The sequence below is a fragment of the Salvia splendens genome, chromosome 10 (genome assembly GCF_004379255.2).
Source record: "Salvia splendens isolate huo1 chromosome 10, SspV2, whole genome shotgun sequence".
Lineage (NCBI taxonomy): Eukaryota > Viridiplantae > Streptophyta > Magnoliopsida > Lamiales > Lamiaceae > Salvia > Salvia splendens.
The window spans coordinates 7,282,292-7,300,923 of record NC_056041.1 but is presented as its reverse complement, the minus strand read 5'-3'; the positions used below and the strand labels follow the sequence as shown (position 1 = coordinate 7,300,923).

At 38.0% G+C, this 18,632-nt stretch overlaps 4 protein-coding genes across 5 annotated transcripts; 2 read left to right on the top strand and 2 right to left on the bottom strand.

The window, feature by feature from the left end:
- Positions 1-1,197: 1,197 nt before the first annotated feature.
- On the bottom strand, positions 1,198-3,466 carry LOC121750975 (50S ribosomal protein L13-like). The gene is made up of 5 exons (XM_042145675.1): positions 3,314-3,466; positions 2,880-2,951; positions 2,633-2,799; positions 2,354-2,465; positions 1,198-1,775 (listed from the first exon to the last, which is right to left on the bottom strand). The coding sequence occupies exons 1-5, from the start codon at positions 3,350-3,352 to the stop codon at positions 1,545-1,547; spliced, it is 621 nt and encodes a 206-aa protein (XP_042001609.1). The 5' UTR covers positions 3,353-3,466; the 3' UTR covers positions 1,198-1,544.
- Positions 3,467-3,709: 243 nt separating this feature from the next.
- On the bottom strand, positions 3,710-6,510 carry LOC121750899 (transcription termination factor MTERF5, chloroplastic-like). The gene is made up of 4 exons (XM_042145556.1): positions 6,295-6,510; positions 5,407-5,456; positions 5,115-5,315; positions 3,710-5,012 (listed from the first exon to the last, which is right to left on the bottom strand). The coding sequence occupies exons 1-4, from the start codon at positions 6,366-6,368 to the stop codon at positions 3,898-3,900; spliced, it is 1,440 nt and encodes a 479-aa protein (XP_042001490.1). The 5' UTR covers positions 6,369-6,510; the 3' UTR covers positions 3,710-3,897.
- Positions 6,511-6,584: 74 nt separating this feature from the next.
- On the top strand, positions 6,585-10,276 carry LOC121750952 (ribosome-recycling factor-like). 2 transcript variants are annotated; one of them, XM_042145633.1, is made up of 9 exons: positions 6,585-6,868; positions 7,198-7,368; positions 7,446-7,561; positions 7,933-8,024; positions 8,567-8,588; positions 8,702-8,770; positions 9,271-9,399; positions 9,474-9,570; positions 9,952-10,276. In XM_042145633.1, exons 1-8 carry the CDS (start codon positions 6,643-6,645, stop codon positions 9,552-9,554), a joined length of 906 nt encoding a protein of 301 aa, XP_042001567.1. In that variant the 5' UTR covers positions 6,585-6,642; the 3' UTR covers positions 9,555-9,570; positions 9,952-10,276. The 2 variants fall into 2 exon arrangements, with proteins under 2 accessions (XP_042001567.1, XP_042001566.1); XM_042145632.1 differs by lacking the exon at positions 9,952-10,276 and having other exon boundaries at positions 9,474-9,724.
- Positions 10,277-13,148: 2,872 nt separating this feature from the next.
- LOC121750863 lies at positions 13,149-18,427 on the top strand. Its single transcript, XM_042145496.1, has 9 exons — positions 13,149-13,305; positions 13,836-14,598; positions 14,757-15,790; positions 16,168-16,447; positions 16,638-16,862; positions 17,094-17,267; positions 17,378-17,581; positions 17,669-17,782; positions 17,882-18,427. Exons 2-9 carry the CDS (start codon positions 13,885-13,887, stop codon positions 18,215-18,217), a joined length of 3,081 nt encoding a protein of 1,026 aa, XP_042001430.1. The 5' UTR covers positions 13,149-13,305; positions 13,836-13,884; the 3' UTR covers positions 18,218-18,427.
- The last annotated feature ends 205 nt before the right edge of the window (positions 18,428-18,632 follow it).

The window sequence follows — 18,632 nt, the reverse complement described above, 5'->3', positions numbered from 1 at the left end:
GCGTCATTGAAATATTCTGTGATCGGTATATTCAAAGCCCTACCCCTGAAGAGTGCCAGGATCTGATGCAGATGTACGGCGAGAAGCATGGGTTCCCCGGGATGTTGGACAGCATAGATTGTATGCATTGGGAGTGGAAGAACTGCCCCGCTGCCTGGAAAGGGTTCTACACGACCGGCTACAAGGGAAAGAATCCCACGATGATCCTCGAGGCCGTAGCTGATTATCGGCTGTGGATTTGACATGCATATTTTGGGGTAGCCGGGTCGAACAACGACCTCAACGTCCTCAACTCGTCGTCCCTTTTCAACGAGCAGTGCCAGGGCATCGGTCCGACCATCAGTTTTATCGCCAACGGAAACCAGCATGATATAGGCTACTACTTGGCGGATGGGATATACCCTAGGTGGCCCGTCTTTGTGAAGACGATCAGATGCGCATCAGATGAGAGGAAGGCTTACTTTGCGGAACGGCAGGAGTCGGCGCGCAAGGACGTGGAGCGAGCATTTGGTGTGCTCCAGTTTCGATGGGCGGCAATTAGGGGTCCAACGCGTTTGTGGCATGTCGACTGTATTGCTGATATAATGTACGCCTGTATTATCCTGCACAACATGATTGTCGAAGATGAAGGTGTACAACTGACTAGTTGGGCCAATGACGATGCTAATGAAGCCGGCCCAAGCCACGGCGTGGCCGCCCCCAACGTACGAAGGGGGTACCTCACTATGAAGTCGGCCGCCTCAAGGCACATGCCGACATGCGCCAAGTGGATGCTCATATTCGATTCCAAAATGATTTAATTGAAGAGTTGTGGGCACGGAGGACTGCACGTCGTTAGATTTTTTTTAATTAATGTACTTTTTTTAATTTAAATATTATTATTGAATTTTTCCGTATCTGTATCGTAAATTTAATTCCGTATTTTGTGTGATTGTTAATTATTTATTTTTTATAATTTTGTTTATTATGGCTAGCCTATTGCTTCTCCAGTTGCTTGTCCTGATGATGTGGCAGGAGGAGTTTTTAGTGCTGATAATATGACAGGAGGAGTTGTGGCTAGCTTGTGACTAGCCTATGGCTAGCCTAAAACCGTTGGAGATGCTCTTAGTGCAGATTTATTTATGTGCTATTTTTATATATATATATTTTATCACTCATCCACAATTTCTCATTATAAAACAACTCGAGCATCAGGAATAAACGAAAAATAAAAACATTTTAAAACAAAGTGTATAAATTCACAACAGTTTGAACAAATCCTCTTGCATCAGTAAAAAAATCCTGAAGTAGATAGAGGAATAAAAGACGTTGTTTCCTAAGCATTATTTCCAAGCACAACAGTTTTACAAAATAAACAGACAAACAAGGGTGTCCAGAATTTCCTCAAAGTTCTCTAATCAAAATCCCTTAAAGCAAGGCGATAAATGCTGAGCAGTCAGGTAATTTGTCGGAAACTAATGTTGCAGCATATCTATATGCTCAAGTAAACCAGTACACACGGAATCATCGGAGAGATTGCCAGCAGATGAATAAAGCCCAGGCCATCATGCACTAATTTCTGCTTCAGGCTTGCTGTCTTTCTTCTTCCCTTTTTTGGTATTATTTGTAGAACCCTGTGCTTGTTCTTCGGCTTTCTTTTGAGCTCGAATCATAGCACGTCTTGCACGGGGTCGCATTTCACGCACTTGTCTTGGAGGCATCACATAAGGTTCAATAGCCCTATCACCAAAAGGGTGCTCACTGCCAGCAAATATCCTTAATTTTCTGTCTCTATCCTGAAGATGTCAACATTAATGTTCAGCTAAATAAATCTACAAAGGCATCTAACATCAAACATTATCGACTAACTAAATGATTCTGGAAAGAGATATCAGAAATAGAATAAGGATATCCAGATAAAAGATTACTAAACATGCATTTATACCATAGCCCGGGACATCAAAAGTCATGCATGCTACGTCACATTATTGTGAATCTCACCCATATAGTTTGCAGGTTATTAAGCTACATGCATTATAGAATTTACAAGAAAAACTAAGATAGAAATCTCATCACTAATGGACACTGCAATCACACTCCAGCAAGTTACTCTTAATAGCTCATCATATAGAGAGATGGACAAGCCTAACATTGTTCAAACATATCATAACTCCGACGTTTGACTTTCCAGGGAGTAGTTTCATATTCTAACTTGTAGTCTGGCCATATTTTCAGGACTTTAAATTGATTTCAGACTAGTGAAAGCCCCTTAGTTTCAAAGAGGAGAAAAAACTGAAATAAGATCGAAAGACGATGCATAGCATTATAAGATGCATTGTCAAAAGAATGTTGTATATCACTCAAATAGACTCACGTCACGCAGTTTGTTTCTAGGAAGCATTCGCATGATAGCTTTGCGGATAACTTCCGTGGGATCCTTCGCCATCTGATCCTTCAAACTCCTTTCCTTCAGGTGGCCTATGTACCTATCAAACCATTTTTATAACATATAAGCAGGCACAACCATTTCTATGCCACAAACACACAAATTTGCACTGACGCAAAAGTTAGTTTCCTTAGTTTAAGAAAACCATAGCATCAGCACAATCCCATAACTTTTAAAGCAAGAGAGATATATAAAAGGTGTGCTTGCCCTGTATGCCACCGATAAAACTTGTCAGTCATTTTCCTTCCAGTAACACATACATCTTTCGCATTGATAATGACACACATATCCCCATCATCTCGATTGGGAGCATATGTAGGCTTGTCCTTCCCCTGAACCACAGTTGCTATTTGGGATGCTAATCTACCCAAGACCTGACATCAGCAAAGTTCAGTTATGCTGTGCAACACTGAAACTCATAACTAAGTACAGATGACTGAACAGAGAATCAAACCTGCCCTTTTGCATCAAAAACCCTCCATCTCAGGCCATCTAATTCGATGCGTCTTAGTCCTGCAAGTGCTTTCTGTGAAATGAAATGATCGTAGTCCCATTAGCAGAAACTCAATGAGCGTGTTAGAAACACATCAAGAATTCAATATCCGTTACTCGTGGAAACGCCATCAGCTAGTTTGCCACTAAAAGGAACTTAAAACCCTACTTTGCTGTACTCATCAAACATAAGCAAATATGAAATGCAGAGGCCGGACATTATTATGAAATAAATATAAATCTAATCGTTAAATTGACATTCCTATGCATATTGATAATAAAAAATCTACACCACTTCTCGTCAAAATTCTCTCAGTAATTTTCACAAACAGCTATCGTGCATCCATTCATAATAAAGTCGAAACCCCATAAAAATAAATTACAAAGAAGACTTGCCTTGAGATTGCCATTAAAAGCTTGAGCCGCAGTCGACATATTGGGATTCTTCCTCGGATAGCATGCAGCCAAAACGAGAATTTTTCAGTAGATTTCAGCTTCGCCGAGAGAGAAAGAAACGATTGAGGGTGTTTCTGTGCATTTGAGCAATGTATGGGCCTATTAACATTATCTTGGGCCTAAAGTTTTTGTTTGGCCCATCAGTAATCAAAAGTAGATGCAAAACCAGATTAACCATTTATTAATCCTTTTTAGTGTCAAATGTGGTTTTTACGAATTAGGATAAATTAATTGTCCGTGTGGATAATTTTTTTAAAAAAAGCTTAACCTCTTTTACACATTACAAAATTAATTGGTATTATCACCTAATTTAGAATTCATTTATGTCCAGACCAATCACTATGCAACACTAATCCTTCATTGCCTCATTAAGAAACCAAGTTTACAACATGTCTATACTAAGCATTACATAACTATGATCAATGCAGCAAACTTGAGTCTCTGTTAAACAAATTCTCTTCAACTAAAATAGGAGTTTTGAAGTATCTAATCACATCAGCTACATTAACCACAAAAGCTAGTATTCAAGTGTTTTTCTCCATTTTCTTCTTCAAAAGTTTATGGAAGTCTTCCTCTGAGAGGGACAGCATCTGGTTGAGCAGCAACTTGACTCCACATTTCGTCATGATCTCATACCTCGGCTTGATCCTTTCTTCTAAACTGTAACCAAAATATTGTGGAAACTTCACCAATTCAGATTTAGGGTATACCATAGTCAGGAAAAACTCCCACTTCGGCATCATATTGTCCGGCAGGCTGAATGTATACAGAGCCCCATTCCTCTGGATCATAGTTGCAACGTCTTCCATGCTATACCCCCGTTCCAAGAAGAATTTCGTCACAGGCTTCAAATTCCCCTCGATGCTGAGGCCAAAAGTTTGAGGCGCTCGATATAGAAGAGGAGCAACATCAACATCCAAAGACCGGAAGTACTCAGCAGTGGGGCGTAGCTTCTCCTCCACGCTATAACTTATGATGTTGGGGCAGCGAGTTAACACCTTACTCACATTCTCGGCTGAGAGGCCCATCCCATAGAGAAAATCTACAGTTGATTGGAGTTTCTGTCGGCTGTAAGTGAGAAGGGGGGGAAACCTATATATGACTTTGGCCCATTGCTTCTTATCCACCCCCAATTCCTCGAGGAATGTCATGGTGGGGATCAGGTTGTCAGTGAGACTGATTCCACAGAGTTGAGGCCTTTTGCTCAGGATGGTGGGGATATCCTGTTTTGGCACGCCTAGATCGAGGAGAAATTCAACTACGGGCTTGATCTTACCCTCCAAACTGTAGTAGGCAAATGCTGGAAATTTGCGTATCACTTCCCTAATGGCTTCGAGCTCCATCCCCAGCTCTACAAGATAGACAATATGAGAAGGAAGTTTGCCAGTTGGGAGAATGTCACTAACCCGAGCCAAAGCCTTCAGCTTCTTGGCATCAACCGTAGTAGGGATGGGAGGAGAAACTGATGCAACTGAATTTTCTACCACAGGTTGTTTGACTACTTCTTCTAGTTTTTCAATCACAGGTGGATCCGGGAAGTTTTCCACAACATCCACCATAATAGGTCCATACTCATCTAGTACTGTCTCGAGGTAGGGGATAAGAGCATCTCTGATCTCCAACGTTGTGAGTTCCCGACCTGACGAGACAGAATATATGAAATGTTATCATGTAATTCAAGAAAAGGGATCATATACTTCTCAACTGCTATTTAATTTATCAAGAAAATAAGAAATCAAACCTACTAAGTATCGAGACTTGTGGACAGAGTGAAGCCGTGCCACTAAGTGATCAACAAAAGCATCAGACTTGTTAATAGTTCTTACAGCAACGGCATTGCTTAAACCTTGTTTCTTCAAGAACAAAGTCAACACAGCTTTGGCTTCCTCTTTTTCTGCTGCTAACAAGGTGGGAGGCACTATCCGTAGGATAAATGATCCATCTATCCGAGATTCAGTTTTCAATCAAAGGGAATCCAACCAAGTTATTTTGTGAAAAAAGGAACAACGGAGGGAGTAGTTTTGATATCTTACCATGCTTGGCTCGACATAAGAAAACCTTCTGAGGAACATGCAGCTCAGTCCTGCAGGTTACGAAAATGGAGAAACCAAATCTGATTGGAAGGTTGAATTGGAACTCGAGAATATGAAATGAAAAAATAGCTGAAAAGACATTGGTCCCAAGCTGAAGATAATCAAGATCTTCTCTAGTTTATAGGGCACATAAGGCCACACTTCAGAAATTCATGTATCTTGCAAACTACTAAGGAGATAATGCTGTAACACCCCATTAATACACTTAATTCATGTTCTTTTCAGTTGATTCAATGCAGTACTTCAAAAATAGTACTAAGTAACTGCAGCTCAAGTAAAGTCATTTTCTTACGTGTACTCACAGTAGGAGCACAGCCATCATGTCAAACCCAATCATTATCATAGCTAGTTATGATGTCCAAAATTGAATTCTGTGATTTTAGCTTATTAACCACAATAGTTTGCGAATCAGAAGTAAATTTAGGTATGCAAAAAAGTCGTGAACTCTTTCATTTTACAGATAGTCAAAATTACACCAGGCATATTTCATTTGGTGCCGACCAACAAAATCCAGAAACTACTGCAGTTTCTGATAATTTATATCAAAAGCTCAAATGTCAGCCTATTCAACGAAAAAAAAAATACTGAGCTCAAAGGCTTTCTAAGCAACCAAAATTGCTTCAAAGTAAGCATCAAAGCTAGAACTTTTACACATAGCTGAATGCGAAAAGCAACAATTAGTACTTCAATATATCCCATGTATAACCAGTGAAAACTGGCAGATATCACAAAACCCCAAACGAAAGGGAGAAAAAACAATATATTATACTCGTACTTATTGACTGCATTCTATTCAATATAAAGAACACCCAAAAACGTAACAAATACCTTGAATAGCGAACGATGGCTCTTGCAAAACAAGGAATTTGAAGAAGCCTTAACGAAAGTGAAGATTTCATCATTTATTTGAGGGAAGTAAGGAAGAGGTGCAGTGAATTTGAGTGGAGTGTGATTTGTAAGAAGGGGTGTGTGTGCACCACGGAATAGATATAGCTTGTCTTCTTGCTAAATGAAGCATAATTTCTGTTTGCTCCTTAATCTTAGTTGCTTAAGCTAAAGTCGTGTTCTGCTATCTGAAAACAATTTCTAATTTTAAAACACTCTTCGGTTAAAAGCAAAACCCTTTAAACCCTACACGGAACAAAAGAAAATCAAAGCTTCAATCGAGATTCAACAATGGCCATCTCCATTAGACGAGCTCTCCTTTCTTCTAGAATCCTCTCTCGCGCTCTCGGAATTGCATCTGTTCGCTCAGCCCAGACGTTCTCATACTTAAACTCCTCTTCTATCGTTAATTCCCATGATTCTGTTGTTGTCGATGGATTTTCGAGTTTACAAGCGACGGAGTTATATCAGTTTACTTCTAAGAGGGGGTTCGCTAAAGCAAGGAAACGTCAAATTAGTAAGCTTTTTTATCTGAGTTTTTTCTCTCCATGAATTACAACGTGCATTGTTTTTTTAGCTAGTTATTAGTCCGGTGAATTCAAGTTCACTTCGTCTATAATCTGTAAATTACTTTGGTCAAGTAGAATCTTTCTCATCGGGACTTGGTTAGAATGATAAAAGAAAAAAAACAGTACAGCAGAATTATTCGATTCAATATCTCAATAAATTGAGTGATTTCCCAGGCCGCCACAAGTATATTTTATGATTGGCATTATTAAGTTAATAAGTACTCCTTTTTCTAGTAACTTTGAATTTTAATTGTTTGTTATCATTACTATATTCTAGAGGAAGAGAAAGATGATTCGGAAGAAGAGGAAGATGATGAGGAGGAAGATGATGACGAGGGCGTTGATTTAGGGGTCTCTGTCAAAGCAAATGCCCTCTCCCAGATGAATGCAGCAGTTGATGCATTGTCGAGAGAATTGGCCAAATTGCGCACTGGGAGAGCGTCAGCTGGTGTGTAGAAAATATCTTATGTAGTCATTTATTGGTTTTCTGTCTAGTTCATGATAATTTCTTACAATCCTTTTCAGGGATGCTTGACCACATTATGGTTGAACATTATGGTGTTAAGACGCCCCTCAACAGAATGGCTGTTGTATCAGTACTGGACCCAAAGACGCTATCTGTTTCTCCTTTTGATTCTACTGTAATTCCCTGTTGATACTTTGTTAAGTTAACTACCTCTACTGATTCCTACTCCCCAACTATGTAGTATTAAGTTCAGATGAACATATTTACTCGTTTTCATGGGAACTCATAGTTATCTACTTATTTTTACATTGATATATAGATATGTTAGTGACCTGTCTTTGTTACGTATGCTAGTCTCGTTATGATTCTTCTAGTACATGAAACCAAAAATTACTCCCAAGCGGCTCATCACATGTTTTCTTTAGTCGTCTACATTAAGCCATTCTTACTAGGACTTTATGAGTGTTTTATTTCAACTATGTTTGAGTTACGTAGCATGTTGGCAATTGATTTGGAATAATTCAATCCAGCAATTTACTTTCGCAGGCTCTTAAGGAGATGGAGAAAGCCATAATGTCATCTCCTCTTGGCTTAAATCCCAATTCTGACAGCCAACGTTTGATTGTACCAATACCTCCGTAAGGATTTCATATTGTTTCCCCTTTCTTGTACGAATTCATGGTGTTAGGTTGTAGGAGTGAGATCATCTCAGCGTAGTGGTTTCAATTTGAAATGATAGTCCAGGATTATTTCTTCTGATGTATAGAAACTCATTCTGATAGAGTAAAGGTGAGAGGAAGCACGGAACAAGCAGAAAATAAACTAAAACATAGAACAGATGAGAATGAAGATATACTACATAGAAGACTGAACCAAAAATATAGAAAGAAATCCTCTAATGAGGCCCACAGTAAATATAGTTCCTAAACCAAAACCAAGGCACGCTGCTCTCATTGAGGAGCCATTTATAAATTACTGATGACCTACTTCTACTCAAATAAGGACTCTTAATCCTAACCAACTCTAACTCTAACAGATAACAAGTAGAGCATTATAATATATATATTACTGGCTGTGCTATGGCTTTCTTGCTGTGTGAATTATCAGTCTCCGTCAAGAAGCTAAGGTTTTTTTATTTTCCTGTATCAATTTACTGAATGTTTGATTCTTATAATGGCAGATTGACCAAGGAGCACATGCAAGTAAGTCTTAATAACTTCTTTATCTGTATATGGGTATTCTTTTGCTCATCAACTAGCATTATTGTTTATTTTAAGGAAATAACTTATATTGTAGTACAAAATGTCTATGCCAGGCTGTATGTAAGGTGGTTGTAAAATCATCTGAAGATGTGAAAAAAAGCATTAGAAGAGCACGACAAAAGGTATTGATCAACTTGTCATTTTCTCGTTGAAACTGATGATTTTTTTCAGTTCTCTGTTCTGAGCGCTTGACATTCTGCGTAGCTACCCTATCTTGATTAGCAAGTGATTGTATGTCAAATAAAGTTATAAAGGTACTCAAGGAGCTTTTTTCTATGAACTGGGATATAGCATTGAAGAGAGTGGCATGGACTCTTTACTCTTGTGCATGGAACAGTGATTTTCATGAAACTTTCTGCATGAACCCTGATCGAGTTACATAGAGAAAGTTGCGTGGATATTTTTTTTTTGTACATGAAAATAGAGTAAACCTGTTTTAGTGACTTCCGGAAGTATTGGTTAAAAATTTAAACTGCCTTTGTCCTTATGCTGTTGATCAAATCATGCCGGAAGTTGCTCTGGGGTTCTAGGTGATTTGCATCATATACACTGCCATCAGATATATTTTGTGCGATTAATTTTTTGTCTGCTTGTATCTTAAAGACAGACATTGCTTTTATAGGCACTTGATAGAATTAAGAAAGCAGCTCCAAAGAAGGAATCAAAACGATCTGATAAAGATAAGGATGCCTCAAAGGATAAAGCCGGTCCATCAATATCAGAAGATGATGTGAAAAGATTGGAGAAAGAAGTAAGTGTCACCCATAGGGACAATGACGGCTCTCATATCTACTCAATCTTAAATTATTTTTCTATGTGCAACAGATTGATGACTTGACGAAAAAGTTCATTAAGTCGGCTGAAGATATGTGCAAGGCCAAGGAAAAGGAAATAAGAGGAGGCTGAGGGGCAAGTCATTTTGGTATAGCTTCTTCAAATTTGATAAAATTTGTATGACCTGTGTTCCCAAAAGAGTTCACTTGGAGCAACATATTACTACTTGAATTTGTTATGCAGCATACTAATCCAACTGTCTCACACCTTTTATAACACGAGGATTCTGTCCATGGTTGTAACCACTAACCTGAATATCCTTCAGCCTAGAGTCGTGGAATGCAGAATAAGGGTAGTCCTACTGCTAAAGGATAATGATTACTAGATATGTGCACATCTTAGAAATATGATTAGTTTTAGTCTCTGTATCAACTATTAAGCTGCTAGCTCTCTAGGCTTAGCCAAGCACTACATACTATTGTTTGATGAGATTGACGTAGTTTCAAATAATTGTAATTTGCATATGCAGTTTAGTCATCGTTAGAGGAAATGTCGCAGTCCCTTTGAATAAAACCTTGTGATGGTGAAGGATGAATGTCCGGTAGCTGTGGTGCTAGGCGCAGAGTAGGGATAGCGCTTCACCGTGGAAGTAATGATCTTATGTGAGTTAGTCGTTCGTGTTGGGATTGTGTCTATAAAACTAGTGAAGCGAAAGAGAGGCTGATCACCATTCACCATATAGTTCTTTGATGGATTTAACCATATAAATATTTCCACCTACGAATAACGATATTGTGTTATTATTGCTCTTTTGATATATGTTATTGAACTCTCATCGTTTCAGCATACACAAACACATGAAGATGATATTGAGCATAACACGACAACAGCATAAGAAGAAAAAAGTTTCTACTACTGAATTATATACTGATAATATCATACGATATTTTGTGGATACATAAAGATGAAGATAACTAGTATGGACACCACCAAAAGTGCAATAATGTAATACCAACATTGGATTGCAGAAACAAGCTGACATAGTCACATGTAACTTAGCATTTATTCCACATGCCATAATTGAAAAGTGGTACCACCCACTCTAATATTCTTACTATTTCAAAGTTTTGAGATTTTGTATTGAAAAGAAAAGAATCTAAAGTTAGTAATGAAATTCTTCACTCCTTTGATAGATTGTAGAGAAGCTACTATGAAATGGTATGATTGGTGGAATAATGTGAAAGTAAAGGCTTTCAAGCCAAAACATATCGTTACTATTTTACAGGACATTGATTGTACAATTCACAATTTAGTTGTAAATCCTAGTGAATTTGAATTAAAAAAAAGTTCATTTAGAATTTGATCGTTTGAAGGCAAGCTCAAGCCTCAAATCAAGTTCCCCTTGAGATTGCTTTTTATTTTCAAAATTGGAATGCCACAACGTAGGGCAAAGTGTCACGATGAACTATATAATAACGTACTCTTTTCGGAATAGTCCAAAGACTCAATACTAAGAATTACAATCTACTAGTTTTGTTTAATAATAATAGTCAAATTTAACTTGAAGAGAATAATTTTTTTTCATTTAAATCATCCTTAACTCATTCATTTATACGTTCTTCTACCTATTCCTCTTAATATTTCTCTTTTCAACATAATTACTCTCTTATGACATTTTTAAAAGTTTAGATGGCGCCGCCAGCCGCCAAAATTTTAAACAATCGTCTCTTGCCAAAATTCAGACGGCGTTGCCAATCATCTCTTGCCAAAATTCAGACGATATTTCCGATCATTTTCTCCTTATAAATCCTCTCATAACACTTAGGTTTTCTAGATCTAGAATAATATGAATTGATGATATTGAATAAATATATGATACACTTCGTACCAAGGTTCCCCGTTCGAGTCGTCATGCCAAGGCAGAGCATGCACGACTTTAGCACTATGGGTTCGAATATGAAAATTCAAACCATAAGTACCAAAACAGAGCGTGTAAAGCTAAGACTCGATGCACTTGAATTTAATACACTTCAAACTATGAGTACCAAAGCAGCGCGTGTAAAGCCAAGGCTTGATGCACTTGACTTATATATAAGCATGACTCAATAGCGTCAATGTCTAATATGCTTGAAGTTGCTATAGGTGGTTTAATTTGAAAATTCTGAACCACGCGTACCTAGACTGGGTGCGCAATGCCGACCGCCGTTGCACTTGAGTTTGGTACGTGGGCTACAAATTTTGAAAATTTTGAACCACACGTACAATGTGTATTGTGTGCAATATCTGTATTGTGACTTATGTTTGTGTGCTGTGTGTGTGCAATGTGAGTGTTGTGTTGTATGTGCAATGTGTGTATTATGCGTATGTGTGTGCAATGTGGGTATCGTGTATGTAACGCAATGTGTGTGGGTATGATGTGTGTTTGAACTTCGTTCGTAGTATGTGCAATGTGTGTGTGTGTGAGTGTATGCCCATTATGTATTAGATGATGTGTGTTAAATGTGTAAAAGTGTCCAATTTTATAACTATTCGTTTATCTACAATTCCATTTTGAATTTGAAATTCAAATTATAATTGAAAAGATTTGAAATTACAATTAGATTCCAAATCTAAACTCTATTTGTCCCATAAAAATATTACATTTTGGGATGATAATAGTTTTAATATATAGGCTTGTGTTTAACAGAAAAAACGATTGAATTATTGTTATAAAAAATAGAAGTGTGTATTTTGATGGGATGAATTAAAATGGATAAAATAGATTAAATTTATAGGATTCAATTCAATTAAGTATATTTTTGTAATATCAAATATTAATTTTGATATTGAATGTTTAAATTGATATCTAACGGCGGCTACGAGATACTACTCAAAAATTGGATTTGTGAAAAACTTACTGGCAATAGTAGTAAAAATAGATTGAGAGAATTCGTTTTGTCGGCAAATTATTCTAATCAAGAATGAGAGGGAGCGCACTAACCACAACCGCTTCAACACTCACGTTTACCACACTTCATTTTCCTTATCAAGATGACTATTCAACTCGGAATCTCAGACTCAGCGCGTGTTCAGTAATCTCATTATCTACAGCTACAATTTCGAACCCATATTCCTAAGTAAAAAATCTTCATTTGAAGTATTAATATTATTAAAGCAAGCAGCTAAAAACGTCACTGAATCACAACTTTCTATTTCGATTTAGCATGTAGTAATAATTAACTAATTATTCCTCATGCTGTAAGGTGTGATTGGCACCACATTTGGCATGCGATTTTTTCAGGATTTGAAAGAAACCTCCCATTTTTTGAAATTGGAAAAACGATAAATCTAACATATTTAAAATACTAATATGCCGAAGGTTGATAGTACCATTTATTATTGCCTTTGTGCTTAATTATATTTTGATAACTAATGTACTTAGTTTTAAATTTAGAGACCGGCTAGTTTTACTAAAAGTTTTAATTTTAGACCAGCTAGTTTTACTAAAATTACTATTGACTTGAAAGAGTAAATATATAATAGAGGTAGAGCTTCATGAATCATACGGTTAATCTTTAAGAGGATTTTTTTTACCATACCTTATTAAAGAATGCAATAATTAAATACTAGTACGACGTATACTATTTAAAATGATTAGTTGCTACCTTGGGTATTAAAAAGGAATAATTCGTACAAGCACTACAGAAGAAAAATCTGTAACAAACATTGTTATTTTTATTTTTTTTAATATTGTGAAAAGACATTCTTTGCACTTCACTCATCCCTCTCTCTCTCTCACACACACACACACACTTGTACACACAAATAAGAGCTCAAGTTCACTTGCAAAACAGACCTTTTTGCCGTTCTCTTGCTCTCATTCCACACATTTCCTGTCTTCGCGGTAAGATTTGCTTCTTTAATTTCTATGCAGATGCTTTATTTCAGCTACTATCTCTAAATGTGTACAGTTTTTCATCCAAATTTCTCACCTGGTGCTGCATTTTGAGCTGCTGTTTGGATCTATTTTGGGCCGAGTTATTTTTTGTGAATGTTATGCTTTAAAATCCTGTTGTTTTTCCTTCTCAAATTCTACTTAATTGGTGCAATTTATGTGAAAATCCATCTTTAATTTTGTCACTGATGGTCTACATTTACGCTTCGGCAATGGGTTTTTGGATTTTATGTTGAGATTCTACATGTAATTATTCTAAAATTTCTTAATATTCGACGGAGGAGCATTTATGTTTTCTGGTGACTGAACTGACCAGCATGTGAAACCATTTATTATGCATTTTATGTGAAGATTCCCTTTTTATGGTAGCTGATGGCTGAATTAGTATATGATAAATGTCATTTACTCCGCCGGATAAACATCTAAGCATGAAATTTAGGATTATGCTCACGTCTTGCTCTCCATTGTATTTACTTCAGGATTCTTACGAATTAATTTTGAGGGGTGAGAATCTGAGTTGAAACGAGAATGGTGCAAGGTCCAAGGCCCAAGACTAGGAAAAACCCTTGTGTTCAGCTTGACTACGTTATTCAAATTCAGGAGATAAGCCCGTGGCCCCCTTCTCAGTCTCTGAGAACAATTCGTGCTGCTCTGATTCAATGGGAATATGGTGAGAGGAATTCGGGGTCGACCAATCAAGTTGTGCCTTCGGTTGGGGCGGATGCTGGTGTTGGTGATGGAAAGATCGAATTCAACGAGTCTTTTAGGCTCACAGCGATGCTGGTGCGGGAGAAGTCTATGAAAGGTGAGAATGGGGTCACTTTCGGGAAGAACTGCATTGAGTTTAATCTTTATGAACCACGACGGGACAGGTCAGTGAAGGGTCAGCTGCTGGGAACTGCTGTCATAGACTTGGCAGAATGCGGCATTATCAGAGAAAGTTTGTGCATAAGTGCTCCCGTTAACTGCAAGCGAACATATTCGAACACGGCACAACCGCTTCTCTTCCTTAAGATCCAGCCTTATGAGAGGGGCAGGCGAAGCTCCTCATCAAGGGGCAACTTGATGAGGGAATCTTCGATGGACATGAGTAATAGCGAATCGGTTTCTGCGTTGAGTGAAGAGTATGCTGAAGAAGCTGATGTTGCCTCGTTTACGACAGATGATGATGCCTCCTCACACTCATCTCTGGCTGTTACTTCAGCAGATTCAAATGGAAATGCATCACCTCAAAATAAAGATGTAAGATCTCTTTTAGACCCGTTTCAGTATCTTTGTTGTTGATGAGTTTGTTCATCACCTCTTCACTGTCATACAGTTAAACTTATATTGTTCTGTTGTTCAGCATTCTTGTAGTGCTATATAATGATTTAGCATGATGGAATATATATTAATTGCAGAACAGAACACTGGCTGTGAATGATAAAGAAGCTAAATCAGATGGGGAGAAAGCGATTGAGTCTTATGTGAAACCAGAAGAGAATTCTTTGCAGTCCACTTCACCAGATTTAACTTCTGATCTAGCATGGATCTCAAATAAAATTCTTTCACGAAGTTCACTGTCATCAACACCAGAAGAAATGGCGAAACAGCTAAGCTCAAACAATGAAGTTGACGGAAATGAAGCAGAATTTGTTAAGCAAAATATTTCTAGTGGTGGTAGAGATGTCCAAGTTCACCAAAGAGATGAGGATGTGGATTCTGTTCTCAGCCACAAGCAGGATGGCTATAATGCTTCATTTGCTGGTACAGAAGATGCTGAACGAACAAGTTCACCTGGAAGTGGTTTCGTAGACGGTGAGATCATAGATGAAATACAACAGAAGTACACTAATAAAACAGCAACCGTGGAAGACAAAGAGCACCATCCTCAGGTTGACCCAACCAGTAGCTTTTCTGAAGTTGAAGCCCATAGGCAATCAAATCTGGAAAATGGTCTACCATTTGAAACTGAGGAAAACTATGAATTTAATAATAATAGTTCAAATGTGGATAGATTAAAGCATGGGAAGTCCGTTCGATCATCTGCAGATTCAAGCAGGAGCAATGGCCCCGTGAGAAGCAACCGATTTCTTGTGGCCGATGTTCAGAATCATTCTCGAGTCTCAGTAAGCTCTGAATCAAAAGATTCTAAGACATGTGAAAAGAAAACAATAGAACCATTTTTTGATGGTAGGATCCAGCATTTGGAAAATAGAATGAAAGTTTTGGAGGAAGAGTTGAGGGAAGCTGCTGCTATAGAGGTTAGTCTTTACTCTGTGGTAGCAGAACACGGAAGTTCCATGACTAAAGTCCATGCTCCAGCTAGGCGTCTCTCAAGGCTCTATTTCCATGTGAGCAAACTGAAGTCGAAAACAAGGAGAGGGAATGCTGCTAAAAGTATTGTATCTGGATTAGTTTTAGTTTCCAAGGCATGTGGTAACGATGTACCAAGGTATAACTCTTCTCATCATCCTTGTTCTGAAGTTTGTGCTTGGTCTGGTTTAGCATGACTTACCAGCTTTCTGCAGTGGCAGCGTCAACACATGTTCTATCTTCCATAGTTTTTTGCTGTCTGGTACATCTTTATTTGCTGCCTGATAGATCCTTTTTTTTAGTCAAATACATCTCTTGAGCATTTATCATTAACACCGTGTTAAAAGGGATATGAGCATATTCTCAATATCTCGATGCTATTATGTTTAATTGACTATTTGAGTGCCCATCCATGCTATTATGCAGGGCTCTGGTTTGGCAGGACGAAGTTTTTTTAAATTCTCATAAAATTGATAACTGGTATAGCCCTGATATTAAAGTCTTCTTCTGGTACAGATTAACTTTCTGGCTCTCAAATTCAATTGTATTGAGAGTGATTGTCAGCAAGTTTCTTAGAGACAGTAAGCTGCTTGGTTCTGTCACTGGAAAAGAGGGAGACAGCAGCGGAAAGAGAAAATCATTGCCACTTAAATGGGAGTCCTTCCCTGGTATGAGTGCTAGAAGTGCTAATGAGGAATGTTTGGACAACTGGGAGGAACCTTCAACATTTATAGCTGCTTTGGAAAAGGTTGAGGCTTGGATATTTGTACGAATCATTGAGTCCATATGGTGGCAGGTAATCTTTTCCACCCATTCTTTAGAGGGGTTATTTCAATTTCGGTGTCAAATCATGAGATTTGAGCTAAGCTAACATATTATCAATTCATCCTATTTGTATTTGGCAGTTGACATTATTTTGATATTTCCCTTAACTGAATGATCTAAACCACTTAGCTAAGTTGCTCTCATGCTTTCTTTCCCTCCAGACATTCACTCCGCATATGCAGTCGGGTACTGCCAAAGAAATTTCCAGCAGTATGGATTCTGAATTAAACAAGTTATACCAGAGAACCTCTAGTTCCATTAAACAGCAGCAGAGTAGTTTTTCTCTGGAACTCTGGAGAAATGCTTTCAGAGATGCATGTGAGAGGATATGTCCTGTTCGAGCTGGAGGACATGACTGTGGCTGTTTGCCTGTGCTCTCGAAAGTGGTAAAATTTTCAGTTTTTTCCTTTCATGGTTCAAATTTGATGGTGTTGTTAAACCCTCAATAGTACGACTGTACATTTTTCGTTGTGTTAATCAGAACTTGAGTCCTAAACTTTTCATGATCTTTAATTGACTTCCAACTAGACATCAATACAATGGTTGTTAATTCTCATAAGAATATCAAGTCCTCAACAGAAGTTGCTATGTAGTCTGATGCACTCTTTTATAACTAGATCATAGAGCAATTGATAGCTCGTCTAGATGTGGCTATGTTCAATGCCATCCTTCGAGAATCAGCTGATGAAATCCCAACAGATCCTGTAGCGGATCCTATTAGTGATGCTGAGGTTCTCCCGATTCCAGCAGGAAAAGCTAGTTTTGGTGCTGGTGCACAACTAAAAGTTGCGGTGAGCCTTATCCTTGCAGTTGGCTTACAATCCTAAACTAGAATCAGAATCCAATTTTGTTCCTCTCTTCATTTTACATGCTCTGATTAATGTGTTGTGACTTGTGACAGATTGGGAACTGGTCCAGATGTCTTACTGATATATTTGGTGTCGATGACGATGATTTGCTCGAGAATAACTCAGAAGCTGCCGTTGATGATGACGAGCAAATATCGAAGGATACATCATCAAAGTGTTTTCATCTCCTCAACGCACTGAGTGACCTTATGATGCTTCCCAAAGACCTGCTACTGAGTCAGACAGTTCGAAAAGAGGTGAGAGAGAGCCTCAACAGCTTATTTCTTCTGTCTCATTTATGTTAACACCCATTTTCTTACACCTTTTGTACTTTCCTTTTTTAGGTATGTCCTACATTTGGTCCTCCCCTTATTAGAAGGGTTCTCAACTTTTTCATCCCTGATGAGTTTTGCCCCGATCCAGTTCCCGCAGTTGTACTTGAAGCCTTAAACTCAGAGGTTTGTCATTGTAATTAACGTACTTAGTCTGACAAGTAGAAGTCGGTATAGCTGCATTTGAAAAATGATCACATCCCCCTTGCCTATATTGCAATGTAGGATCCTTTTGATTCAGAGGATGGCTCCATCATGAACTTCCCATGTGGCGCAGCACCTATCGTATATCAGCCACCACCAGCTGCTTCAGTTACTAGTTTCTTAGGAGAAATCGATTGTCATCCTCAGCTCACACGTAGCCGGTCCTCTTTGCTGAGGAAATCACAGACGAGTGATGATGAACTGGACGAGTTGGATTCACCGTTGAAATCCATCATCCCGGATGCGTTTGAGGCATCTCCTTCGTCAGCAAAGCATAGTTGGACACTGAAGGAGAATGGAAGCCGCAATCCTTTGAGGTATCAGCTCCTTCGGGACGTGTGGATGGATTGTGAATAACGAATGATTTCGTCGCCACTATCAATAGACCTCGTAATAATCTGCATATTCATCGTCAGATGTTGGCAAATCGTGTAGAGATAGTAGCAATAAAGTGTAAAGGTTTAGCTGTCTTGATATGACTTTCATGTTGGTCTTTTTTGTTTCTGCGTATAAAAGGGGATATCTAAATTCTTAGCCAGAATATATTCTCTTGTTTTGATGCAATAATTCACAAGTGTAAGGTAAAAGTAGGTGCAGTTTTTGTGTTGTCCATTATAAATTTCACTATTTTAATCAAATTTATTATAGAAATCATTAACTAATGAATCCTAACTATTAGCACTAAATCTGGAACTTGAAAACGTTATATACAAATTATGGATTAAAATAATAATTGAAATATAAAAAAGTGTAGTAGGGAATAGGGATAATG

Excerpts from the sequence above, each read along its gene's own strand:
- LOC121750975 (XM_042145675.1), bottom strand. The coding sequence starts at position 3,352 with ATGTCGACTGCGGCTCAAGCTTTTAATGGCAATCTCAAG. Across the intron at positions 2,466-2,632 it reads TTTTATCGGTGGCATACAGG|GTACATAGGCCACCTGAAGG; the intron begins GCAAGCACACCT and ends ATGGTTTGATAG. Across the intron at positions 1,776-2,353 it reads CTAGAAACAAACTGCGTGAC|GATAGAGACAGAAAATTAAG; the intron begins GTGAGTCTATTT and ends TGACATCTTCAG.
- LOC121750899 (XM_042145556.1), bottom strand. The coding sequence starts at position 6,368 with ATGATGAAATCTTCACTTTCGTTAAGGCTTCTTCAAATTCCTTGTTTT. Across the intron at positions 5,457-6,294 it reads GCCATCGTTCGCTATTCAAG|GACTGAGCTGCATGTTCCTC; the intron begins GTATTTGTTACG and ends CGTAACCTGCAG. Across the intron at positions 5,316-5,406 it reads CTTATGTCGAGCCAAGCATG|ATGGATCATTTATCCTACGG; the intron begins GTAAGATATCAA and ends AATCTCGGATAG.
- LOC121750952 (XM_042145633.1), top strand. The coding sequence starts at position 6,643 with ATGGCCATCTCCATTAGACGAGCTCTCCTTTCTTCTAGAATCCTCTCT. Across the intron at positions 7,562-7,932 it reads TTTCTCCTTTTGATTCTACT|GCTCTTAAGGAGATGGAGAA; the intron begins GTAATTCCCTGT and ends TTACTTTCGCAG. Across the intron at positions 8,025-8,566 it reads TTGATTGTACCAATACCTCC|ATTGACCAAGGAGCACATGC; the intron begins GTAAGGATTTCA and ends TTATAATGGCAG.
- LOC121750863 (XM_042145496.1), top strand. The coding sequence starts at position 13,885 with ATGGTGCAAGGTCCAAGGCCCAAGACTAGGAAAAACCCTTGTGTTCAG. Across the intron at positions 16,448-16,637 it reads TTGAGTCCATATGGTGGCAG|ACATTCACTCCGCATATGCA; the intron begins GTAATCTTTTCC and ends CTTTCCCTCCAG. Across the intron at positions 17,783-17,881 it reads TTGAAGCCTTAAACTCAGAG|GATCCTTTTGATTCAGAGGA; the intron begins GTTTGTCATTGT and ends ATTGCAATGTAG.